The sequence below is a fragment of the Sebastes umbrosus genome, chromosome 4 (genome assembly GCF_015220745.1).
Source record: "Sebastes umbrosus isolate fSebUmb1 chromosome 4, fSebUmb1.pri, whole genome shotgun sequence".
Taxonomy (NCBI): Eukaryota; Metazoa; Chordata; class Actinopteri; order Perciformes; family Sebastidae; genus Sebastes; species Sebastes umbrosus.
The window spans coordinates 15,718,941-15,746,428 of record NC_051272.1 but is presented as its reverse complement, the minus strand read 5'-3'; the positions used below and the strand labels follow the sequence as shown (position 1 = coordinate 15,746,428).

General features: G+C 39.1%; 1 protein-coding gene across 1 annotated transcript in view; it reads left to right on the top strand.

Moving 5' to 3' along the window:
* slco3a1 (solute carrier organic anion transporter family, member 3A1) overlaps positions 1-25,589 on the top strand; it is a 43,569-nt gene extending 17,980 nt beyond the window's left edge. The window contains exons 3-10 of the mRNA XM_037767463.1: positions 15,508-15,606; positions 15,693-15,965; positions 16,734-16,898; positions 17,001-17,199; positions 20,376-20,544; positions 21,988-22,160; positions 22,251-22,315; positions 23,785-25,589. Of these exons, the coding sequence (XP_037623391.1) occupies positions 15,508-15,606; positions 15,693-15,965; positions 16,734-16,898; positions 17,001-17,199; positions 20,376-20,544; positions 21,988-22,160; positions 22,251-22,315; positions 23,785-24,137 (1,496 nt within the window). The 3' untranslated portion in view covers positions 24,138-25,589. The remainder of the gene's footprint in view (positions 1-15,507; positions 15,607-15,692; positions 15,966-16,733; positions 16,899-17,000; positions 17,200-20,375; positions 20,545-21,987; positions 22,161-22,250; positions 22,316-23,784) is intronic.
* Positions 25,590-27,488: the final 1,899 nt, after the last annotated feature.

Sequence of the window (27,488 nt, the reverse complement as noted above, 5' to 3'; positions counted from 1 at the left end):
ATTTTATTACGGGACAAGCTTGATTTCTCTGAGCTTTCGCACCACGAATAAACGCATCAACCAATCACGGTGTGCGGACATATTCAAAAACGTACACTATAGTGTACAACAACACAGAGGCTTCATAGTTCTAACCAAGACAGTGAACTTTATTATTCACAAAGGCAGTGCATACCAGATGCACTCCTTCCTGTCTTACCTTTCACAATAAAAGCCCTAGACATAGGCCTACATGCTACACTGTGTAAATGTTTACTCAGAGCATTTTGCTTAAAGGAAACTCAATAAAATAGCTTACAGTAGTTTACGCCGTACAACAATTTACCTCAGACAGACTGCCAGACGCTGCTCTGGGTCTCTCTCTGGGTGCTCTCCTGGTAGTTGGTCCTCTGCCTGCATGAATTTATTTGAACCTTTTTATCGAAAAAGTGTTGCAACTGTCGCAAATTTGCATTGCTGTCGGTATGAATAGTTTTGATTGTATTTTGCATTTTTCTGCCGTTTATTCGTCACGCTCCTGGCGTGTAAATGCCATTATAATTGCAAATTGACTGCCTTTTAGAAGTTCATTAAGACCAACAGAGTGGTCTTATCTCAGGTGAAACCATGCAGCTAATAGTGTCACGTCAGGTTCGGTTTATGCATATCATCGAAATAATTTTAGTTTATGAGCTTAAATGTATGTAGGCCCCATCTGTTAATTCAGTGTGTCAGATACAAATTCAATCAACACCTCGTTGTACTGTATCTCACGTTGCTCGTCTCATTTTCAGGGTATAGCTGCATGTTGTGAACATTAAATAAATAAAAATCAGTGTTTCTGTCTTAACAAAACAAATAACAGGTGATATCAAATACATATCTGAGGCCTCTCTTCCACATGTTGAAGCTAAACCTAAATAAGATAGAAAGAATTCAGATATGATGAGTAGATTTGATACTGGATTCAGATTAGATACATCTCTATTGAACCCCATCTCGTAACATAAGAGCATAGTTTATTGCATCAGTTTGATTATGATTTTGCCCACTTGACATATTGTGATACATATCGGGTAAAAATATTCATCTTAATAATCTTGATTAATATCTTCCAGTCCTATGGCTTTTCACTTCTAAGTCAACTTTTTGATTCCTCAAAACACCTCCCACATATGTCCCTCCCCATCGATTCTCCTCTTCCTCAGGATGCAGCACAATTAGTGCCCCGTTATAATTGGCACACACGGTGCTGTGCAATCGCCCGTATAGTGTGCGCCTGCTTCTCACAGGTTCCTGGAGAAAAGGGGGGAAACTGGCTGTTGGCATCTCGATCCTGATAATTAGGCCAAGCCACCTGCTGAAGAAGCTGTTACCAGCTGCTGTCAGAGAGTCCCAAACCTCTCCGAGCTCCTCGTCTTCAATAGAGCAGCTGCGACTCTCCATCAGTGAGACGTACACGCTCTGGTCTTTTGCCCTTTCCCCTCCATGCCTTCATCCTACCACCCAACTGCCCAACAATGGGGACTGTGGGTAGCTCCGTCTCGGCTCCGAGCAAACATCTGAGGCAGGATTACAAACAGATCACTGTAGCAGGGCAGAACCACAAGCCTTTGCTCTGTTACATTAACTCCTACCCGCCGTCTATCCGTCCCTCTCTCCCCTCAGTCTCCGTCTCTCCTCCCTCCTCTGCTGACCCGCCGTTCACAGTCTGCCTCCAGCATCACATCACTGCCCTGTTTGAGAACATGCCCGGTCTGTTTGTGTAATCTTATGGCACAGAAACACCATCATTATTATTGTAACAGCAGTCGAAGCACGCATTACTGTAACATCTGAAAACCGCTAAACCGCTTGCACAGAAAAGACCTGGCAGCATTTATTCATATTTTACTGTCTGGTTACGAACAATGAAGATCATTGCATTAATTAGGAGTGTGGATTTTAAAATCTGTAGGACATGAAACGAAAACAAATGGACTTTCAGTCAGAGCAAACTAATACTGATACTGCCATTTAGGTTAATGAGGGCTTTTACTGCTTCCTGGAATAGTTGGAGTGTGATGACACGAGGTTAATTGGACTCAAAGATTAAGTTACTGCATGTCAGGTTAAAGTAGCCTCTGACCTACAAGGTCGAAGTAGAACCAGCTCACAGGCAGACTGGGCACAACACAAATCAGGCTGTTCGCTCACGCCGTTCGTAGCTATACCTACAAAAAGTAATGCATTGTAATTCGTGTATATATCCCACAAAATCAATTTGATGTAATCCACGTAATTGTGAACCAGGAAGGATAAAGAGAAACATGTCGGGGTGGATGGGTGGGTCAACAAACACCCGACTTTCGGCCAGGAAACCGCTGTTCGTAACCAGAAGTCAACGTGGATTTAGTTGTCGCGTAACTTCTGTACTCAGGTTACACCACTTTCTTAGTTATTTTAACCCAAAACACAATCTTTTCCTAAACCTCACTAAGTAGTTTTGTTGCCTAAACCTAACCAAGTTGTTTCCTGTGAAGACAGCAGTTTATTTTGAAAAGACTGGAGCGGAAATTGAGACGTGTTGCTGGACATTCGTAGGAAAATGAAGCAAAAAATGAGGAATAACTTTTCGTAAGATACGTATAATACAAATACATTGTATGAGGATACGTTGTACAAATACATCTTTCATGTTTAGAGTAGCTATATTTATTTGACTAGAAAAGTTTTATTCAACAAAAATATATTTTTACCACTAAAACATATAAGCTTACAATACCTATATTTGATTAAATTGTCATGTGTCTAGATCTAGATAAAGGTGATTTGTATTGTTTTGGCCTTTTTCACAGCAGACATTTTGACTTTTGAAAAGCATGTGTGACTAATTTCGGGTGTTTTTTGAAGTGGAGGTTATATGAGGAATATTTTCTGATGGGGAAAATGAAACTTATCTATACTGTTTGTGTCAACTGAGTGTGGTGGCTTTGAAGAGAGCATGGATAAGTTTCACTTTGAGAGGGCTGTCTGATGGCAAGATAAAGCTAAATATAGCGTACACTTTAACTGATTGTGGGTTTTTTTAGGGGAGCCTTTCTTTTAAGTGGCTAAAATACGTTTTGCTGCTGCCCCCGTCCACAGCAGTACATTGCTTTGCTCTCATGTTGGTACTTTTGTCTGTTTCTCCAAACTGGGGGTGTGACGACTGTCATCTACTGTACGTAATACACTGACTATGGATAAATACCTCATACAACCCCACTTCAAAACACCCCAACTATCCCTTTAACGATGACTCCGTTCTATTATATTGTGCATGCTGGCGTCTACAGACTGTGACTCTCCTGTCGGACAGATCACACATGTATCATCCTTTTTGGTACTGTATACAGATTCTGGTAACATCACAAGTATTGAACTTTTCATGAAGTATAACGGTTGAAAAAGTTCAGACAGTGGAGGCAGGACCACCTCCATATTTCTATTGACCTCTCCTCGTATCTGTTTATTTAGACCAAATGCAATAGATGCTTTTTAAACAATCATTCCCATTTTTTTTTTATTTCCCTCACATCTGTTTATTATCAAGTACTAAGTGTAATTCTAGACACACACAGGATATGAACACACACACACACACACAGTTTGTTCCATTCCCAAAGTTTAATATGACGGCTTCACTCTGTCTTATATAATCTAAGAGGGCCGGATGTTGATTTTTCTAGATAAAAAAAAAAAGAAGCATTTATTTCCATGACAGAGCTTCACTGTTCCGGCTCTGACTTTTTTTCTTTCCCATCCCGCTGCAGTGTGTTTTACTTAAGTGATTTTTCTCTGTATTGTCATCCAAAGAGTCATGGGATGTGGCAGCTCGGTTGTCGCAGCCCCTGAATTATAAAAGAGGACAGAGATCTGTCGGGCACAGCACATCTTCAGTCAGCATTTACTGTTGCTTTTTCTTTTACCTCTGATATAAAACAGCGAGTATGAATACAATAAAACATTGCAGACAATTATTTGCATTATCGATTAATGAATGAGTCCATGATATGAGTCCAAGGTGAAGTCTTTAAATGTCCGACAAACAGTCTAAACCCAAAGATAGTCAATTTACAATGATATGAAACACAGAAAAGCAGCAAAACCTCACATTTGAGAAGCTGGAAACTAGAGCTGCAACGATTAATCGATTAGTTGTCAACTATTAAATGAATCACCAACTTTTTGATAATCTATAAATTAATTTGAGTAATTTTTTAAGAAAAAAGTTAAAAATCTTCTGATTCCAGCTTCTTAAATGTGAATATTTTCTTATTTCTTCACTCCTCTATGAATATAACTGAATAACTTTGAGTTGAGGACAAAATAAGACATTTGAGGACGTCATCTTGGGCTTTGGGAAACACTGATCAACATTTTTCACCATTTTATAGACCAAACAACTAATTGATTAATAGACAAAATAATCAACAGGTTAATCCAAAATGAAAACGATCGTTAGTTGCAGCCCTAACTGAAACAATTCATCGATAATAAAAATTATTGCTGATTAATTTTCTGTCGATTGAATAATTGATTAATTGACTAATCATTTCAGCTCTAATAAACAGATTTTTGTTTTACTTTGTTTCTAATGTACTACTAAGATTAATTATATTGAACATAAATACGTTTTTTTGTGGGTTTTTCATTACATTTTTAAGAATATAACATATTCACACCAATCAAAAAAAAAAACTGCATCTCCAAATTGAGCTTGACAGCATTCTGATCTGTTTGAAAAGTTTGATGGTAAATTAAATATTTGTAGTGTAACTCTGTATTAAATGTTACTTCAAGTGGCATTTCCCAAATCATATTTATAGTCATAACACACCTCTGGCATTAGGAAGTGAAAGAATAGAGATAGTAGTGTCTATGTAAAACAATGGTGTGTTTTGTGTTAAATTACAGAACATGATGTAGTAAGAATATGTCCAGGAGTCAGTGAAAGTCACTTGATTGTCCTGCTACCTATAAATATTTTGAGTTATCAGCAGTCTAGACTCATATCAGGCGTCTAAGGTATTGAAGCCTTCAGCGAGGCCCGACGTTGACCTCCCATTTCAGGCCGTGACCTCTCGGAGGCTTAGATTGAGCCAGAGCTCAGCTTAACGTGTCAGGGTGTCGAGGGGAACAGAGCCGCAGAGTGTCGGCCGGCCGCAGCCTGGTCGACGCTCTGCAGTAAACCCGACTGCCTCATCCTCAGGGTCAAAATGCTAATAAGTTTAAAACTTGTCCTTAAGCGCGAATTTTATACAGCATCTATTTGGCATCAGTGAAACACTCGTCCGCTCCGGTGCAAGTTAGAAGAAGACGCTGTTTTGATGTTGCAGCCGGACGTTGTGCGGAGGGCTGGTTTCAAATTTTAGGTGATTTGACGTAAGCGGAAGTTAAAGCAGGATGATCCTGATCTAATGGCATTTGAATGTGAGTTGAGAGCCGACTTTAAGCTTCGGCTTGTTATTTAGGTCATGGCTGTGTACAGCCAGCAGGGTTACTATGGGCTATAGCTAACCAACTAACCATCTCAGTGTTTTTTTTTCCCAATCTGTAACAATAAATTGATAATTAATTAGTCGATCAACAGAGAAATTATCAGGAACTATTTTCAAATAATTTTTTAAGCCAAAACATTTGATTTATTTATATATATATATATAAATATATATATATATATATATATGATAGTAAATTGAATATTTTGGGGTTTTTAACTGTTTAAATTAGCAATTTGAATACATTGGCATCATCATATTTTCTTGCATTTTATTGACAAAATAATTAATTGAGAAAATAATCTGCACAAATGAATCAATACAACATAATAAATATTATAAGATAAATAAGGCATTAAAAACCTCTTGGATTAGCTGAAAATAGCATTGCAAACCTGAAAATTGGGCTATTTTTTCATTAAAACAAAGTTTTTCATAGCACAGAGAAGCTATATTAATTTAATATTAATTTAATTAAATGTACTATGGTACAAATATTTATTCTGTGCGATTCTTAAGATATTTTTTTTGAAACAGCCAGTAAGACCTCAGTGTGAATAATGTTGACGTTGATACTAAAAGCCACTCAGGTGGGCCGAGGCTTCACTTCCCGGGGTGAAAGCTGCTGTCTAATGCTGTTAGTACTTACTTATGGATCACTGAAGATTTGGTAGCTGTTAATATCCCCTGTACCTCATCAAAATAGACTTCACCTTAGAGGCGACTTTTGCATGACTTTTACCTGTTTATTATTAATCCTGCTGGCATGAGGGGGGGGGGCTGAGTTTACATAATAACCATCTGCAGAAGCTCATCATGTCTGACGTTTGGATTTTGTGTCACACTAAATGTGTACAGAATTTAAAGTCCATCATGTTTAATCTCAGTAAGAAGATTTATTCATTTAGATTAGCTCATTTCCTCTCAGCGAGTTTGTTTTTTGCCGTTGTTCACAGGTGCGCGTCACCATGGAGTCGCTGTGCATGAGTCTGCAGGATTAGGGTGTTAGTAGTATCGTCCAAAGATAGAGGAAGAGGAAGTGGTGCTTCAGTTAGATATTGTTTGAGAAATGAAAGATAAGAATTTCGTCAGTTCCTCGAAGAGTGCCTGACGACAAATGACTTTGAGATTTAGATCAGATGTGACAGCAGAAAAAGTAACTAAAAAGGAATAATGTGAACAGACAAAACTTTACAGAGACCGTACAACCAGCTCATTGGTATTTATTTTTTAAATATTTGATTAACATTTAGATCCTTTATATAAATCAATAAATAGATCCCTATGACCATAGCTGATAGCATCATGCAGGTGTTTAGCAGAGTCTCACTGAGGTATTAGCAGATAAAGTGGCAGTAATCTGAGAACCACAGATTATGTCATGACATGCTTGAATAGCTTCTTACTCATGAATGAATGACTAAGACCTGACATTTAAATGCATTTTCTCTTGAATATCTGCAGCAGGTTGTGAATTGTGGGAAATGGGACACATGTTGGTAAAAGGTTCCTGTTTAACTGGCAATAAATAGAAAGTATTGACCTATTAAAATAAACCCGCAGACCAACAAGCCACGAGATATCTCTGAGTTGTTGCGTTTGTGCAGGCTCTACATGTAACATCAATGCTGATACTTCAACTGCGTCCTCCCCCCTTAACAACAGAGCCCTGATGGACAAGTTGACGAACCTCCAATCACTCTGATTGCATGTGGAAATTGTAAATCCTGGACGTTTTTGTCGGAGTGCAGAACTCCATGCATATTTACTGCCTAGCTTGTAGTCAGTAATCTGGCTACAGTGCGTAGGGTGAGATAAACAAGGCTGATGCATTTATGAGGAACTATGAAAGGTGGGACAACCAGTTATCAATACGCGTGGGAAAATGTGCCAAAAGTTGGGTGACTCACTCAGCATGGCCCTCCAAAGTAAGATACATTCACTTTTGTTTCTCAGAGTCACATCACCAGGTAACAACATGTTAAAGGGAACTTATCATGCTCATTTCCAGATTCATACTGGACATACTTTTGGGTTTCTACTAGAACATGTTTACATGCTTTAATGTTCAAAACACGTTATTTTTCTCATACTGAATATACCTGTATTCACCCTCTGTCTGAAACGCTCCATTTTAGCACCTGTCTCTTTAAGACACACTCGAGAAACAGCCCAGTCTGCTCTGATTTGCTTGTAAGAAAAATATGGTGCACATTTGCAAAGTAGATCTCAAGCCGTGAGCGATATATTCTAATGATCCTGCATGTGACATACAGTACAGTAGGAAGGGGAGCCAAATCTGAATGGCTTTTTGAATCACATGTTTTCTGATCTAGGCAGCCCACAAAAAACTGACTGGGTTGCCTTATTTCACAATTTGTGGGTTGGTAGGCACTCCAGATACCCAAATGTATGAGCACAAGCTATGATATGTCCCCTTTAAGCTAACTAGCATGTTGCAATCACCACCCACCAATCAAACAGTCTTCCTCAGCTACCACTCCTTTGCAAACAACAAAGCACACCCTTTTGTCTATAACATCACCAGCTAACAATAACTAACTACCAAGCATGTATTCCAGTAGAGGCGGATGGGTTAGGATCTGCCTCAATACAGGTATACATAGTTAAAGTCATGGAAAGGTGCATAACAGGAAATAATACATACTGTAATACAATAAAACAATACAAGGAAGGTTAAATGAAATAAGAAGTTAGGAGAAATAGAATAAAACCAACAACTAGGGCTGCCCGTTTTTTATTCTTTTTTTTTTTTTTTATGCTGAATGACTTATTTCCAAGAAACTTGTGAGCACACCTCTGTTAAACACCAGATTAAAGTGGTGCTTTTGTGTGATTCTTTGTGGAGAAACTCAGTTTTACAGATACTAATCGATTAGTCGACTAAGAATTTCTTTGGTCGAGGACAGCCCCTACCAACAACAGATTAAAACGTAGTAAGACGACATTATAAATAATTAAAGAGGGAACTTGACGAATGCTATGGGGCAGCCTCCGACTGAGCTAAAAGCAAGCAAAAAAAGGGTGGGTCTTTAAATTTGATTTCAAATAATGGAAGAGGAACTAATTATAAGAACTGGATACTATTTAGCTCTGACATAATCCTTCATTTTCAATATTAATTAATAACAATTCACAGACCGAATGGCTTTAAACCACAGATAAGAAGATGTGAAGCGTGTGCTTTTCCTCCGTACAAATGTCGTTAACTTATGAAACCCAGTCCAGAAAACATCCAGCAGTTATCGGCTGCCTGCTTTTTCTGTGCAGTTGATGAGAGGAGAGGAAGCGTGTTGCCAGGAAGCAGACGGATGGTTGTTAGGTGTGGTGTGTGTGAGTTGAGGAGTGTCTGAATCTTTTGTGTAACTGTCAGTATGAGCGATGCCACCTCTCTTCAATGGACATGCAGGAAATGGCCTGCGCTCAGTCCGACATCTGTGGTCTGTTTGAACGTTCCTCCCGAGTCTCTTCAATCTTATAAAATGTCTTACGCACAGAGGTTGTTATTATGAGCTGATGTACGGCAGAGGAGGAAGACGACTGGGCTTTTGTTTGAAAGCTCTTTAAATCGCGTGGTCTTAAAAGTTTATAGTCACTTTAAAATGTGACCCTGAAATCTGGTGTCTGCTTTATGCACTTCTTCCGTCCCCAAGACTCTCTTTTGTTCCTGCTCTCGATTGACCCCTTCGACATAAACTCGTGTTTAGGCCCCAGAGAATGGAGAGCTGAGACACCTGGCTTTATCTTTAGTCATCATTTAGCTCACTCTCAGTTTCAGTCTGGCCCCCCTCGTGAAAGTGGCACAAGCTGTTGTTTGGCCTCCAACATCACACTGTCCCTCTGCTCTTATTGAGCTCAGGGGATTACTGAGCCAACTTGGGCCGGATTAATGGAGGAGGAGAAGGAATTCCTTTTGTACAGTGAGAGCGTGAAATAAACCGAGGACGGTGCGGGGCGTAATGCATCTGACATTTTCGATTACCAAGAGCTCCTCTGTTTAACCTCACGCTGTGTTGGCTTACACTCTCAACCCCCTCGACTTGGATGGTCTAAGAAAGTCAACTTTGGGACAAGGGGCTTTTAAACGCCCGTTATCTTTGAGGAGGACCTTAAACCGGCCTCTTGCTGATTTAATCTCAGGAGTGATTTTAGGAGGAGCGAAGCCCAGTCCGTCACAGTTATCATCTCCTCTAGTATGGCTTCATCTTTACATAGTGTTTTGACTGAGCCGTTACGAAAGTCTATAAGATGGAGGTGTTTTGTTTGTGGTCTCATTTTTTATGTGGAAACGTCTGAGGATAATGACGTCAAGGACTTTCCACTTCTGCTAAACCACAAGTGCTACCGTGTGAAATACTCTGATCTACAAACGCGTGGGCATTCGTATGTTTGACATTCGTCTTACGTCAACTTCTCAAATGTAGTTGGTAGGATATGGGATTCATCTGTGGGTTAATTCATATCCGGAAAAGGACAAGCCTCATGGCCAGCAGCTCTCCCAGCCTTTTTCTATTGGCCTCTAAACAAATTAGAGGGAAACAAAAACAATAGAGCCGAGCTTTGTTATTGAATTACATCTGACATGCTCCCTTGAGAGTATAATTCACAGGATACTAAAAGGCTCGGGAGAACTACAACATGAACAAATTAGTTTGTTTTGTACTTATCTTGTAACAGGACCGCTGGAAGGGAAAAGGGATTTCGAGGCAATTTAGAAAAGTAGTGTGTTACAAAGATTACCCACGGCGGTGGTAGTGTATTGTCCTTCATGGAGATTTAATGTGCTTAACTTTCTTTTTTTTTTTTTTTCTTCAGTTTAATCCTGTCGTGGCAAACATGAAAAATGTCCCTATCCAGCTTGCACAGGCACAGTTGTCTTTTTGTCTGTGACCGGAGAGCAAAGGTCGGTTATTTGAAATAAAATAAGGAGAAAGAATAACAGGTGGATGGGCAATAAAAGTTTGTGATAACATAACCAAGCTTGTCAATGTGTGGCCAGCAAAATCCTTCATAGTTAAAATCAGCTTAATGGTCACATGCTATTTTTCTGCTCTGCTCTGCCTCTTTCTGTACACAGAATATTTTGACAACTTGGGAAATATTCTTACTTTTTCACTTTCTTGCTGAGAGTTAAATGAGAAGATTGATACCACTCTTCATGTAGGGAGTGGTATCTTCTCACCGAAAGCCGCCCACACATGATGAGCCATAAAATCATTTTGTGCTGGCTGTGCCATTGTTTTCCTAAGAGGAGAGCGGTGCCAACTAGGTGGAAGCGCCACCCTTGGCGTGGCACACAGCTCGAAATTGCCACCGAGCGCCGCGCTCAAATTTCAGATTATTTAAACTTTGACCTCGGTTGCCGCTGACCTTTCATACCTCAACCAATGAGGTTGCTACAACTGTTGTTGTTGCCTAGAAACTATAGGAGTGGGAGTAAAAATCCATACTGCATAGTATCACAATATTTTGCATGGAAATATTGTATCAACAGACGACAAGTATCGATCTTTTATTATATAAACTATTAACATCTTAATAATCCAAAAATCCCGGCTGCTATTCTGTCTTTCAAAGGTTGTAGTGGGCTCAATCTTAAAGTTAGAGTGAAGATACTGGTATCATATGAAACTAGGCTACTAAAGAATCGATTGGTACCAACCATTTCATGTTAGCTTGTCAGGAAGACCAATAAATAACGCTTCAAAAGTTGCGCTAAATTTTGGCGAGGAAAAACTGGCATGGTCATTTTCAAAGGGGTCCCTTGACCTCTGACCTCAAGATATGTGAATGAAAACTCTGAGATGAAACTCTGAGTGAAAACTGTATCTTATTAGATAAAACAAGATGTTGACAAACTGCATAATTTGCAGTTGAAAAAAGTTAGTAAATCGCAATATATCTTATCACAATACTCAGTATATTGCAAAATGTTTAAAATCACAATAAGATCATATCGTGACTTAAGTATCATGATAATATCGTATCGTGGGGCCTCTGGTGATTCCCACCCCGATTAGAAACACTAGACTAGAAACTTACGTAGCTTCCTTGCGCACTTTTCGATGACATATTTTACCTGCCCTGCGCTTTGTCTCTGCAAGGCTCTGCGCCATGCCGCACGGTGATCGAAGAGCAAATGTGTTATCATCTGAATGGCGTTTTACTCGCAGCAACAAATAGACATATTTCCCAAAATGTTGAACTATTCCTTTAAGCCAAACTGGAGAATTTAACCCAGACATTAGTCGACGTTAAGTAGATTAGGCTCCAGCTGGTAGAGGAAAAGTACTGAAGCAATGTTGGACCTGATACTTTGCTTATGTTTTGACTACAAGATCGAGTTCATGTTCATGCCAGCTTAATCCTATTGTGGGAGACGAACTTGCTGCATGCTTTTCCTCTGCTGGCTTTGACCTTAAGAAAAAAAAAAAACTATCAAAAATATATTTCATGTGAAAATTATCACCAACTTCAAAATTGCGTTCCCCCTTGTTTCTTGTGCAGAAGTAGCAGATTGATAAGCAGGCACGGCAGCTCATAGATTAGTGATCTCTTCCACAAGCGAGGCCCGGCGCTGTGGCACAATGTTATCATCAAGGAGGCAGCGTTTCTTAAAGCGACCGGGGGCAGGCACCGATCTCACTGGAAACATTTATCCTCTCGGTGGTCGTGCGACTCCTGGGCTAGAGCTGAGCCCTCATCCCCTGCTAACTGAATTTCCTCTTTGAGGTTTCCTGTGGTGAAAGAAATTGTGATGTTGTTGCTTAGAGAAGACAACACTCCGTTTCTAAGGAAACACTCGAAGCAGAGAGTGCACAGGCCTCATTTGCAGCACCGCAGGCAAATTCGCTTGTCGACTGCAGCCCTCCCTCCTGAAAGTGGCTGTTAAACTCTACAGTTTCATAAACACTCCCTGATGTACTACAACAGCTCTTCCTGTGTGATTGTGGGTGTGAATCCCCCCCGTCAGTCTGTACGTGGATGTGGTTAAACGAATATTGTTTGAGCTTAAAGCTACAGCGGGTAAAAATGGAGCAAATATGATTAAAAAAAGTTATTTTTATAAAACATATCCTGAGAGTAATGCATGAGACAGGTAATCTGAAAAAAAAATTGTGTGCCTCTGTGTCCTCTGGTGCTCCTAATGGCATCTGCAAGATTTCACAGACCGGAGGAAAACAACCAATCAGAGCCGAGCTGGAGCCTTGCCGTCTCTGAGCAGCTGTCAATCACTCATGAACTCCGATCAAACGGTCAAACTAGGCAGCGCTGATCAAATATGAATCAATATTCTGTTACTGTAATGCCTATTTCTCGCCTCAAATGTTTTCAGAAACATCTTGTAGTGTACTGTTTAGCTGTTAAAATGAGAAAGATTGTGACCCAGCAGCCATGTTGAGATCAGTTGAGGAAATACCAAGCACCGCCCACCAGCCGGAGCAAACTTTCTCATTTTACAGCTCAACAGTACACTACAAGATGTTTCTGAAAACACAACAAATAGGCATTACAGTAACAGAATATTGATTCATATTTGATCAGCGCTGCCTAGTTTGACCGTTTGGTCGGAGTTCGCAAGTGATTGACAGCTGCCTCCGTTGAATGAACAGCCAATAGGAACTCTCTCTCTCTCTCTGAAATGACCTGTGATTGGCTAAAGTCTCCCGTCACGGGCTAGATTTTCTAAAGCCTGAAAACAGAGCCATGAGGAGGTGATGAAGTCTAGTTTTCTCTCAGAACACTTGAATTACAATATTCTGAAAGGTTATTATGTTTTTTTTTGCCCAATGATGCCAAAAACTTTCTGCCTACTGCAGGTTTAATTGTTTGATTTCAGTCTTGCATTCAGACTGTCATTAGAGGAAACTAAACTTATCTTCATATTACAAAAGATCGGAAGCTAGTTGAAGGAAGAGGTAAAAACCTGTCATGCTCTGGCGCCTCGTGGACACACATCATCTGTATCTTTGTTCATTTCCGTGCTGTTAACCGCAACGATGTTTCAGCTGTTTGAGAAACAGTACGTTCACATCCCACCACGAAAGCCACTGTTCTTTTGTTTCACTTCCCGTCTTGCCTAAATGAGTTGTGTTTCAAGGTAGGGAGCCACACCTAACAAATCTGCGAGACATTTCCTCTACGCGAAGAATAAAACTATGGTGTGAACGAGGCTACAATTATGTGAATGTGTTGACTCCCTTCCTACATGTGGGTGGTCAAGGCGGGAAGCAGACCGTGCATTCACTCTCAGCACTAGCAGAGAGAGCTTAGTCACAGTTTCCACGCTTGTTCATTAAGTGGCTGCTCCTGGCATTCGAGCAGCATCTTACTGGAGGCTCCGTGCTGATAGCAGCAGTGTTCGGAGCCAACATGCAGCCAGTAATAGGGGATGTTTCTAATGCTGCAGGGCCGGAGGAGGAAGTGGAGTAGACGGGATGATTTCATTTTATATTGATGCTAATTCGTAGTTTCCATTTCCGTTTTTGTGAGTGGCAAACTTAGATGTACATCTGGTTTGTCTCCGTGTGCCGGATACAGTCTAATAATACCACAGATCACAGGACATACTGTATACAGTCAGGGAGACGGACTCTCCCAAATTGAGCTTTGAGTCTTCATTATGTGCCTGCAGTCTGAGTCACAGCGGCACACTCTCGGCCCGCTGACAGCGCTCTAATGAGGACTTTGGATCAAGCTCCACATCTTAGAGCAGATTTGGACAAAACAACTGGTTTCCGTTGTCAGGTGTCGTCCTCCTCACAGTGTGTGTTTGTGTCTGTTTGTTCGGCGGGTTAACCCTGCGAGGGTTAGAAAGCTGAGCCATGTGATCATAACGAGAACACTCACTGTGTGCCTTGCCACCGCCACCGCCGCTGCACTTGCCTTGTGGTTTTAACTGGCTGATTTGATCTCGCATGACAGACTAAATGTTTCCCTGTTTGCTGTCTTGCTTCATACTGTACCTCCTGGAAAGGACGGCACAGAAGTAGAGCTGAAATGAAACCTAAAATGACAAATATTCTCTGGTTCCAGCTTCTGAAATATGAAGATCTTTAGCATCTTTTCTGTCTTTTATATCATTTTAAAATGAATATCTTATTGGGTTTTGGATTGTTGGCTGGACAAGGCAAGACATTCAAGATGCCATTTTTCATTATTTCTTTTACATTTTATGAACTAAAGGATGATAGGCCTTCCTTGATGTGGAGACATTTCTAAAATGTTGTCGTTACTCTACATTCACAATAAAATGTTGATATTTTTGTTGATTTTTAAACGTTTTTTAAGTAATTCACATATTCACTGACATTGTTGCATGCCACACAGGGCTTTATTGTGTTTTTTAAAATAGATCAAAACTTTATTGTCCCACCAGAGCAGGCAATTTGTCTCTTTGACTCACCAATAAAGACAATAAAACACACTAGGACTGCAAAGATTAATCAATTAGTTGCCAACTATTTTGATAATTGATTAACAGGTTTGAGTAATCTTTTAAAGAAAAAAAAAGTCAAAATTCTGTGATTCCAGCTTCTTAAATGTGAATATATTCTGGTTTATTTACTCATCTGTGACCGTAAACTGAATATGTTTGAGTTGTTGACATTTGAGGACGTCATCTTGGGATTTGGGAAACACTGATAGAAATGTTTCACCATTTTCTGGCATTTTATAAACCAAACAACTAATCAACTAATCAAGAAAAAAATCAATCCGATACCTTTGTTTAATTAATGTAGTGTATCCCTCACTGGGTGGAAGTGACTGGGATAGTTTTTTTATGTGTAAGACAACATCAGGCTTGACTCAAACATTGCTTTCCTAACTTTGTAAAACAAAATGTAACAAACAAATACATATAAATTTAATGAATTGTTATTTATTAATGAAATAATAATTGTACACCAACAACGTGGCAAAAAAAATTCAAAATTAACAGGAGTTACAACTCAAGTGTAAACTGCTGTTTGTTTCTGTGCAGGAATCCTCTTCTCTACTCTGGTGTTCGGGCCCGCCTGTGGCTTCATCCTCGGCTCCGTCTGCACTAAGTTCTACGTGGATGCTATCTTCATCGACACCGGTAACATTTCTCCAGTGTTGCATTATTTCACCGTGTCTCTCTGTGTGTATGTGCTTTATTGACCTCCGCTGTGCCTCTCTCCGCAGAGAAGCTGGGCATCACACCAGACGACCCGCGGTGGATCGGGGCCTGGTGGGCAGGCTTCCTCCTGTGCGGTGCTTTACTCTTCTGCTCAGCTCTCTTCATGTTTGGTTTCCCTCAGTCGCTGCCGACCAAGGAGAAAGAGGAGGGGGCAGACAGCGAGCAGGTTATGCTTCCTCCCTCTCTGAGTGCAGACTATGACACTCCAAAGCCCAGCAACGGGGTTGTACGCAACCACGAGCCTGCCAACAGCCCCACCTGCTGTCAGCAACTCAGGGGTGAGTGTGCAACATCCAGTGTACAGCAGTACTGCAGTGAAATTACACACTTGCATGTTTTTCTATATTCGACACACACTAAAATGTTAAACTATGAGTTTGCTACTGTTGAAATTGGTCTAAAATGATAACAAATTTAGACCGTAGCTCCTTTTGATTAAGTAAAGTAGTAATACCACAATGAAAAATACTCCATCACAAGTAAAGTACTCCGCAGGAAATGTTACTTAACTCTTTTAAATCTGGTCTGCAAAGTGCCTACACTGGTATTTCTGCTTGTTGTGATGTCATTTCTTGGAGTATCTTCATATGCTTCATATCCCTAAAATCTGTACAACCTAAGCTTAATGTTTATGTCAGTCAATAAACTATAATAAGTCATAAAAGTATTGAAATTCTGACATGTTTTTTCATAACATTTTACTAAATAAACACACGAAACATACTGATCCAAAAGATTTCTAAATATAGAAACGGTCTGTTTTTAAAGGGTAAGGTAAAAGTACTATCAGCAAAATTTACTTAAAGCATAAAAGTAAAAGTAGTCATTATGCAAACTGCATTTTATCCAATGAGTATCTACCAAGTAATTATATTATTATATATTGTATTATTATTGTGTTATTTGATTACTAAACAAATGTAATCAAATGAGATCAGAGCAGGTACCAAATCAGACATAAAGGCAACAAGAGAATCCGTTCTGTCCCGCTAACTGACATGCTACAGGATATTAATGATCATCCCTTTTTATTTCTGTATGTCCAGTGATCCCGAAGGTGACCAAGCACCTCCTGTCCAACCCAGTGTTCACCTGCATCGTCCTGGCGGCCTGTATGGAGATCGCCGTCGTGGCTGGCTTCGCAGCCTTTCTGGGGAAATACCTCGAGCAGCAGTTCAACCTCACCACCACCTCAGCCAACCAGCTGTTAGGTCGGTGTTCAGAGCAAACATGCTGTATACACACACACACACACACCATGATATACAGATTACCAGTATTATAAACAGGTTGGGGTAAACTTTATTTTTCAGGTATGACAGCCATTCCTTGTGCGTGTCTGGGGATCTTCATGGGCGGTCTGCTGGTGAAGAAGCTGAACCTGTCGGCGCTGGGAGCCATCCGCATGGCCATGCTGGTCAACCTGATCTCCACCGCCTGCTACGTCTCATTCCTGTTCCTGGGCTGCGACACCGGCCCCGTCGCGGGAGTGACGGTCTCATACGGCAACGAGTAAGAGAGAAGCAGGATATGTGGCAGCCATTTGTACTTAACGTGGAATAAGGGTTAAGGCAGTACCAAGTCAATTTGTGAGATGAAAAAACATATTATTCTAAAAGTTATACTTAGTTTTACACATTTTTTCGCTTGAAATCTACTGAATTATCTTATTAACTTATTCAGGACTTGAAAAACAAACAAGGAAAACAATTTGATTAAACTGGTGACCGGGCAAAACATTAATTAGCACAATCACATACTGTATATTGACAGTATTTCAGCAACAGCTTAGCCGATTTGGACAATATTGGAGTGGCTTTGGGGGTTATTGAGGATACTTAATCCTTTTCAAACATTTCCAAAAATCCAAAATGTCTATTTAAACCATATTTAAACTCCCGTTGGATCAATTCTGATGAAGTTCCATTCAAGTTTTAGAGAACGCTGAATCAATTGGATTGGACAGATAACTTACTGTATGTGGAGAGACTTCAGAAAACAGTTCCAAAGCATACTGGAGCACACGGATTTAAGGCAGTAAACTTTATTAAATACTAACGTTTTGACGGCAGCTGCGTCGTCATCAGAGTCTTTTCGACAGACTCTGATGAAGACGCACTTGGCGTCGAAATGTTAGTATTTAATAAAGTTCACTGCCTTAAATCCGTGTGCTCCAGTATGCTTTGGAACTGTTCTCTGGTGTCTCTCCTGTGATAAGATTGCCCTACTCTGTGAGCACCGGACAGGCCTACTATTCCTTGTGAGGCGGCTGAAGCGCGTTTGACCTTCCTTCTTCATTCAACTTACTGTATGTATTTGAAATAATTGAAATGACTTTGGTTATAAATTGTAGGATATTTATGATCACAATTATCCAAACGATGCAGAACATGTACACTTTAATTCACAGACCATTACAAAGAAGAAAAAAAGGAAAGATTAAACTGGTGACAACTACGAGTACAAGTAGACATTTCTTTTTTTAAGGGATTTACAAGCCAAAATAATAGTTGTGAACCACCGGGTTAGATCAGTATCATTCTGATGTAGATAGTTAAAGTGACTCCTTGGCTTAAGGCTGCAACTTGGTCACGCTGACTTAAATTTATCTGATTTAAAAAAGTTTAACTTCCTGGATAAACTGGTCTTATGACGGACTCCGTTCAACCACGATTTTCCAGTTTAGCTAAGAGTCATGACAAAGCTGTTTTTGTAACAACTAACCAATCACATGCGACTTCAGCAGATCAGATAGTGTCTTGTATGTGAGATCAAACCGTTTTCATCAGGAGGAAGTTAGTGAAGTTCAGTCTAGATTCAGCAGAGAAAGCTAGACTATAGATTATAGACAATAAACTATAGATAATGTAATTTCAGTGAGTATTTATACCCTAGATTGTGGATTTGTGTCCTATCATATGGACCCAGTTATTGTAATAAATAAACATGAGCAGTAAACAACATTATACAGTGAAAAGTAACACTGCTGCCAAGGTTAGAGGACTTTATTGGAGGTGAACTGCAGAGGGTCTAAATGTGTAAATAAAAATTCTTCTCGATGCCGGTCATTGGGGCACAGTGGGATTACTTTTTATTCAAACAACTTTGTGTCATCTCAACGAGTCCATAAAAAGATTTTCTATTCAGAAAGTGGCCTCGCGTTGCTCCGGGCTGCATGGACTGAATACAAATGCAAACAGATTTCACTGAATCAGTCACCGGTCCTGTGAAAGGGCTTCAGAGCTGAATTATTATGCAACAGGACATTTCATTCACTTGTATATCGATGAGTCATGATTAATTACACTGCTTTGTCACTATCTGTTTATTTATTGTAGCCTGCTTTTGTGGGAATTGTGTGAAATCTTTCCAATAGTAGTGGCGATACAATACCTGATGCCCATACCAAAAAACGGTAACGCAAACATTCATGGGTTCCACTTTCTGAACTTTGGATTTTTGGACTGCTGGTCAAATGAAAAAAAGACATTTGAAGACATTTATCAGTTAATCAAGAAAAATACTGGGTAGATTTATCAATCATGAAAATAATTGTTAGTTGCAGCCAGTGGGCAACCTCAGGGTCTGAGAAGTGAAGCCAATGCTGAAGTGCCTTGAACTTGTATTCTTCCTAATAGCCAGCAGGGGGCGACTCCTCTGGTTACAAAAATAAGTCTGATTGTATAGAAGTCTATGAGAAGATGAGCCTACTTCTCACTTGATTTATTACCTCAGTAAACATTGTAATCCTGAGTTTATGGTCTCAATCACTAGTTTCAAGTCTTCTTCAATACAGCATGATGTTCATTTAGTAAATGTCCGTGTTTTCGTCATAAAACTTTAACCCTTTCACAGCATTTTTTCAGTTCATGAAAGTTAATTATAACATTTGGGTCGCTTAAAAATGTCTTATTCAGCGTTCGGTTGTACTTCACCCTCTTGTGTCAATTCTGGTTGCAAAAAAGACAATATGACGACGGTCAAAATGCCAAACTCGAGGCTTCAAAATGACAGCCCACAAACCAATGAGTGACATCACGGTGACTACGTCTACGTCTTATATACAGTGTATGCTTGCAGCCCTAATCACAAGAGTCACCATATCAAACCTAGTAGGCCTGAGCTGTGGGAGCGAGGGAGAAAAGAAAGTACAATTCATATTTAATAGATTATTTACACAGTAAATATCTTTAAAAAATCACATTTCACACACATGCATACACTATCACTCAATTAATATTGAGTACAAGCAAGTGTTATGTACATGGGGGACCAGTGTGCCCCTTTCCTTTTGGATTAGATCACTGAAAAAGTGATTAATCAGAGTTTTTTATAGATCCATTTATTTCATACTTTTCCAAAAAAAGCATGAAGGTCTGTTACCCAGCCGTATAGCTGCCTTTATTTCTTGTCATTTCAATGTGAAAGCAGTATTTCTGTCTGTGTGGTGGTCCTGTAGAGATACTGACTTTAGGGCATTACTACTTTTCAATTTGGTAGCCGGAAGCCAGCCTGCTCCGGGGCAGGTTATCTGTGCAGTGCAGTTCCCATGGAGATGTTAAAAGTGAACCACAGTGTCCCTGATAAAGAGTGCTCCTTCGATTCTGTTTGTGCCCCGTACAGATATAGTTGGTACTTACTGTCGGAAAAGGATTCTCAGGTTTGTCTCTGTGTCTCTCTGTGTTCAGGACTCTGCGGCCGGGCGAGAAACCAGCAGCTCAGTGCATCAGTCAGTGCAACTGCTTCACCTCCACCATCAGCCCCGTGTGCGGCTCCAATGGTGTCACCTACCTGTCCGCCTGCTTGGCCGGCTGCACCCGGAAAGGAGGCCCTCAGACCTCGTCAAACATCTCTCAGGTATTTACCCGAAGTCTGAACAGTAGAAAAAAATCGATTGACACCAATGTATCGCGTTTTCTTTTTCTTTTTTTACGATTTTGAAATATATTTTTTAATGACAGAATCAAAATATTGCTTCATTTGAGTCTATGCAGAGGTAAAAGGAAGTTACTGCTTTTATTGTTATCGTCTGACAAACGTGACGTCATATCTGTTTCAAATACCAAAACGAACAAGCCCGGCCGCAGTGAGCCGGATCAAAAAAGTAGAAAACGGCGGAGAGTCTGCGTGGATACGACTTGCACCCTCACATTTTAAATCCAGCGTGGTAAACACTACACATCCAGTAAAGTATGGAAACACTTTGGGTTTCACACATTGCCGGGAAAAGCAGAGCTAGACATCATGGCTAAAGATCATGGACAGCATGCAGCTAACTCTGTGGTCAAATCAGCCGATGCTACAACAGTAGATGTATATATATATACTGACATTTATGTTAAATGCATTCAAACGGCCCCGATGGAGCTGACCATGGATGTTTAATGAGAACGGAGCTGACGGGGAAAGCTATCGACGGACTTGGCTAAGGTTTTCAAAATAAGGTGTAAAGGGAACTGTATATACAAAATACATACATGGAAATAAGATTGATTGGATTGTATTCACCAGAAGTATAAAACATTACATGTCCCTTATAAATGAAAAAGAAAATACCACTTATTGTGAGAGAAATGTCATTGCTGGAAAAATGTAATAAACAATGCCTGACAATGAGTGATATATTTGACTTAAGGACATCTCTGACTACATACATGCTGAAAATCAAACATTCCTACTGTATAAATTAAGATATTTTCCAAAGTAAAAGTCCCTAGAAGTGTATGATTCAACTTTTTCCCATGATCTAGTGTTAAAAATAACACGCAATAAATCGCAAAATCGAATCACAATACTTTAAAATCGCAAAAATACATATCGAATCGGCACCCAAGTATTGTTGAATATAGTTGAATCGTCCCAGCCCTAGTGAACGGTAATCTTCTGATTGTACCACGGACAAAAAACACCAAATGAATTACAGATGATGCAAACTTAAAATGTTCTATATACTTTGATATTAAAGCTCAAGTAAAAAAAACTGTCCCAGTATTTCACAGGCCTGTCGTCAGCTATCACATGCTGGGGAATCAAGTGGTGCTGTGGTTGTTACCAGATGCCGACTGCAGATTAGTGACTTTTATATTCAAATCACATGCGGAGAGAATTTCCCTCATCCCTATTACTGTTGTGGCACTACTTCTATATTTTGTGTGCAGTGTGTACTGTATTGATACCAGGCCTTCCTCTAAATGTGAAAACAGCATTATCACAAGTTATCACATGTTTTCCCTGTAATTAGATTTACTTGTTTTTCCAAATGGTTCTTGAATAAAGCCTCTCGTCTTCTTCTCTTCACAGAATCTGACGGGATGCGGTTGTGTGTCTTCTGTGAGTGAACACGCCACAGCAACTCCGGGGAAATGTCCGACGCCGGGCTGCCAGGAGGCTTTCCTCATCTTCCTGTGTGTGATCTGTGCCTGCAGCCTGGTCGGAGCCATGGCCCAGACGCCCTCTGTTATCATCCTGATCAGGTACGTTTGATATAAATGAAGTGTGTGTGTTTGGTGTGTTCTTGCAAAGGACATCAAAACATTCATTTACACCATCTGCTTCCCTTGCAGGACTGTGAGCCCTGAGCTGAAATCGTACGCACTTGGAGTGTTGTTTCTTTTGCTGCGACTCCTCGGTAAGAACTTCAATCAGACAACACATTCATTCCAGATACTACGGTTCTGTCTCGATACTCACACTTTGACACAGAAGCCGTTAAAGTGTGTGGAGGTTTAACAGAGCTCACTGGGACACACGCTTAGATACAGGCTTCGATCGACCTGTTGGCTTTATTTATTTCCACATAGACACAAATCGGATGAGCCGTACTGCTTTAGAGTTGACGACACTGGAAAAAACAACTGCACATTCAAGAGGTGTGAGGAGTAATGGAGTTAGTACGCTGGTCTACTTTTTACAGGTCATAAAAGAGATATTAAGTGATATTATTTTTAATTATCTCTGTGTTTGGGAAGTGTCTAGGGAAGGAACGTATTTCTCAAATATTAAACTTAATATTTGTGTTAAATATAACATGAATAATAACTGTATATTCATGCTAAATCCATTAAATATATGTGTTGGGACAGACTGTTTGAATCTATGGCTCCTCTTTTCCAAACTATTTTTGTGTTTGTAAGAGGAAAAATGTACCGTCGTGCCCGAGAGTTAGATCAGAAGATTTACTTTCAGACAGGGCCGGGCTCTGTTTCCAGTCTTTATGCTAAGCTAAGTTAACCGGCTGCTGACTGTAGCTTCATGTTTACTACACATACATGAGAGTGGTACTGATCGTATCATCTAACTGTTCACAAAAACTAATAAACGTATTTCCCAAAATGTCAAAATATTTTTTTAAGGGGAGACACCCCATGCAAAAATATTATTTTTCATACACTGGTCAATTTTGAGATTTAGGGCTATTTTGCATACATTACATATCTTTTTTCAACTTAGTGGAAAGAAAACATCCGAAATACACATTAAGGTGTTTATTTTACCACTTTGTCTATTTACGTCTGTAGATTTCTCCTAAAGTCACCAAAAGTTAGCATTAGATAAAGCCTCATTTGCATATTCAAACATAACATTTCAGAAAACTTGTAATACAAAAAATAATAGTCTTAATGTAAGTAATGAGCTGGGGAAGTTTCAGTGTGGTATCTATTAGTTAACATTTTTTACCCTCTTCACCTGTGGTGTCTCGAAAAAATGTTCAATCCATATCTTTAAAGTCAGTTTTCTCAAAATGAGTTTTTTTCTCAGACTCTGAGCCAGAAATCTCCACTTCAGTAGCACTTACATCCACCAAACTTTCCAGTATCATTCCTATCTATATTCTGAAGGTTTTTACCCAGGGGTTTGTTCATATATCATTCATAGCCTGATTTATACAACATTTTATTCCTAAAAACGCATTGAAAATTGTTTGTTTTTTATTATTTCTGTTGAGAGTATTTTCTTATTTATGGAGTGATAAAAAGGAGATCCAAAATATCCTCCCTAAAAAATTTGAAAGCCCGCCTAATGATTTGATATTGACCCAAAATTCACATAAAGTATTTTTTCTTATTTTTAAATTAATTTTTGTTTTCTGTTTTCCAGGCTTCATCCCCCCTCCTCTGATCTTTGGTGCTGGGATCGACTCTACCTGCCTGTTCTGGAGCTCCGACTGCGGCGATAGAGGCGCCTGCCTGCTGTACGACAACGTGGCTTACAGGCATCTGTACGTGAGCCTCGCCATCGTCCTCAAAGGCATCGCCTTCCTCCTCTACGCCACCACGTGGTATTGCTTACGCAGGAACTACAAGAAGTACATCAAAAGCCACGAGGGCTACATGACGCCGACGGACTTCTACCCCTCTCTCACGGAAGGCCCCAAACTAGTGGACAGGACAAAGTTTATATATAACCTAGAGGACCATGAGTATTGTGAGAATATGGAGTCAGTTTTATAGGTTGTTATGCAAAAAAAAAAAAGACAATGTGGACATTCTTATTCTCTCAGAGGAATATTTTATTCTTCTTTTCTTGAAACGTTTTTTGATAAAAGGCAATCTATTTAAGGTCACAGGTGACGTTGCTCCCGACTGCGCTCCGCGTCCTCCGTAAACTTTCAAGGGGTCCATTTTAGTCGTTTACGTGTCAGCGAGGTGTCGTCCAGTGTTGCCGGTGAATTCCTGTGTTGACTCGGTGGTAGAAGACAGACTACAGTCCTAGTTGATTATTAGAGAGTTGGACATGATGCTATTACACAACTAGTTGCCATATTGTTTTTAGGTCTGTCATGATTCCAGTGGTCTGTGTGAAAAATGACAGTTTCCTTTTCAGTCAGTGCACCGTGTGTTCTGTCTGTCGCTCTCTGAAGTGAGGTTTTTATGCTAAAAAGATAAAAAACGTTTGGGTGGTTCTTCAGTTATTCATATTTAAAAAGTTGCCAAGTGTTTACAAACTAATAGTTCATCGGTTAATGCATTTTATTTCAATGCAGGAAGGTTTAAAAAGAGAACAGAAACACCTTGACTGGGTTATTATAGTGGCCTATTAGATGTCAGAAAGTTCCGTCTAATAACTTAAGGTAGTGTTTTCATGTCATCATACACTGTTCAGTTTCTGGTTCTCTTGCTGGATCACAGGCACTGTTTTTGATACTGTTTAGACTAGACGGTGAAGTCTTGTCTCATAGGTGCAAATGTGCAATTCATATCTGATACATCCATGTTTGTTCATGACTAGTTTTGATTTCAGACTGCAGGTTTGTTTTTTCTTCATAGCAGTTTGTTTCATTTCCATGTTTGTTTTTACGTCTGCAGAGTTTATTCAGCCTAACGCGTCTTAATAAGGGATTATTCAAATAAGAATGTTAATTATATTTTCTTTTGACTTTTGCACCTATAGTGGAAGAGCAAAGAAGAAACTCAAGAGTAATATTTCTATGTGTTTGGACATTCAAGTCAAAGAGATAAGGAGTAATATATTAGTGTCATTAGGCCCAGAATGTTTTATTAGATTGTATTTTAAATTATATATAATCTAATTATCGGAGATGTGTGTGTGTGTCTGATGTCACAGAAGATTTGGGACAATTCATAGCGATGGAAGTGATATGTTGCATTATTGGGGGCAAACAAAATAGGCCTGTAATATCTGCGATAAAAGTTACAGAAATGTTACAGTTTGTTTGTGCAAGGTCAAATTAAGTGAGCAACACAAAAACACACTGAATTTATTCCTGGACATGTATTTGAAGAACTCTTTAACGCAACTCGGCACATACTGTACGACCTGTTACTCTACTGATCTCTCTGCATTTACAGTTTTGACATTGTCCCTTTTCTTACACTTTTTGTATGGCAACATATCGTTTATTTTACTCTGGAAATAAATTATTTTTCAGAAAATTAATTCAATTTTGAGTGTTTTTGCATTCTTTTTAATAGATTGTTTTTTTTATTTTAAAGAGCTGCTTTGTCCAGCGTTTGGTTTTATACTGTCATGAATATCTTACACAACACACTTTAAAGAGGACCTATTATGCTTTTGTGCTTTTCCCCCTTTCCTTAGTTTGTTGTATAGTTTTTTGTGCATGTAAAAGGTCTGCAAAGTTACAAAGACCAAAGTCCACACCAAAGGGAGTTACTGCTCCTGAACTGCCTGAAACGCCTTGAAGTCTCACTTTTTTCCGTTACGTGGTGATGTCACTAAGTAACACATTTTGCTTAGCGGCTAATTTGGCACGCCCTCAATCAAAGCTAAGCTTGTATGAGAAAAGTAAAGAGTTTTTGAACATTAAAGCATGTAAATGTGTTCTAGTAGAAACCTATAATACAAGTATGAACCTGAAAATAAGCACAATAAATTAAAATTCAATAAGGGACATGGCAGAAAAAAAACATACAAGATGAATTAAAGTAAAACAAACTATAAATATAACACAAAAAAGGTGTTATGCATCAAATTGAAGTTCTATTTTATGCTGAATACTCAGCTTTGATGTAGAATTACATTATTTTCTGTCAGTGTTGAAGCACCATAAAGGGAAGATCATGAAGTTCACTCAATTCACGGCTCATCGCATATTCTCAATATTGTACTAAGTGCTCACTCCGAAAGATGTGGAGTATTGACCTGAAAAATTAATGGAACACACACAGACTTCTGATATTTTGATTCACACAGCAGATTTACAGCTTCTAGTGTCGCTTTTATCATTCAGTCACTTTTCATAACGGAGAATTTGAGAGGCTGTAAAATATGATGCTAGATTTTAAATATCTTATAATCTAAAGTAAACAGAGAGAGATCCCTGTCATCCACCAATCTGGATTTTGATGCTTTTTTCAGACTGCTACTCCATGTTTTATTATATTAAAAAAAAAAAAGCTGCATAACTTTCATCAGCATCCAGAGTAAATTAAGATGGTAACTGATATTGATATTTATTGGTACAGCTCAGTACCAGCAAAACACTACAGACTTGAAACTTGACTTGGACTTGCAAAAAATGACTTGTGAGCATCTCTGCCATGAAAGTATACTTTGTATACTTTAACTAACTTATAGTACTTTGTTAGCTTTATAGTACTTAGCCAATGATTTATGTAGTACATAAAAAGCTCTTTTTGCTATTTGACTTGATGATTTGTGATGAGATAAAAAAGAAATTAATAAAATGTGTTGTTCTCTCATGCCTCTACTGTGAACGGATAATCCAATAACTTGATGAATTGAAGTAAATTCATATCAAAACAGCCTTTTACAAACTCTCACACACTTTTATAGGTAACTCTATCAAACAAGTAAGCACAACTACCAGCCAAGTATACCTTTCTGTAGGCCTATAAGGCAAGAATACTTCATTATACTTTTCTTAAGTATATGTCGATCAAAAGATTAAGTACAAGTACGCCTATAAGCCAAGTATACTTAGACTTTTAAGTATACTTGTCAGTATGAGCCAAGTATACTTAAGTGTACTTTTGTTAAGTATGTCTCTGATAAGTCCATAAAAAGGAAACTGAAAGTATACTCTCTTATTTTAAGTTCAAAAGAAGTATACTAACTTGAATAAACTTCATTTTGGTAAGACAAAAGACAAAGAAAGTTTATTTGTAGCACCTTTCAACAACAAAGTGCTTTACATAAGAAAGAAAAAAGGTGTTAAGATGTAAAAGAAACAAAAGGCAATATGAAAATACACATAAATCTTTCAGTGCTTTATAAATCAACAGTTGTATTTTAAAATCAATTTGTTTTACTCACAGGAAGCCAGTGTATAGATCCGAGAACTGGACTGATGTGATCCAGAT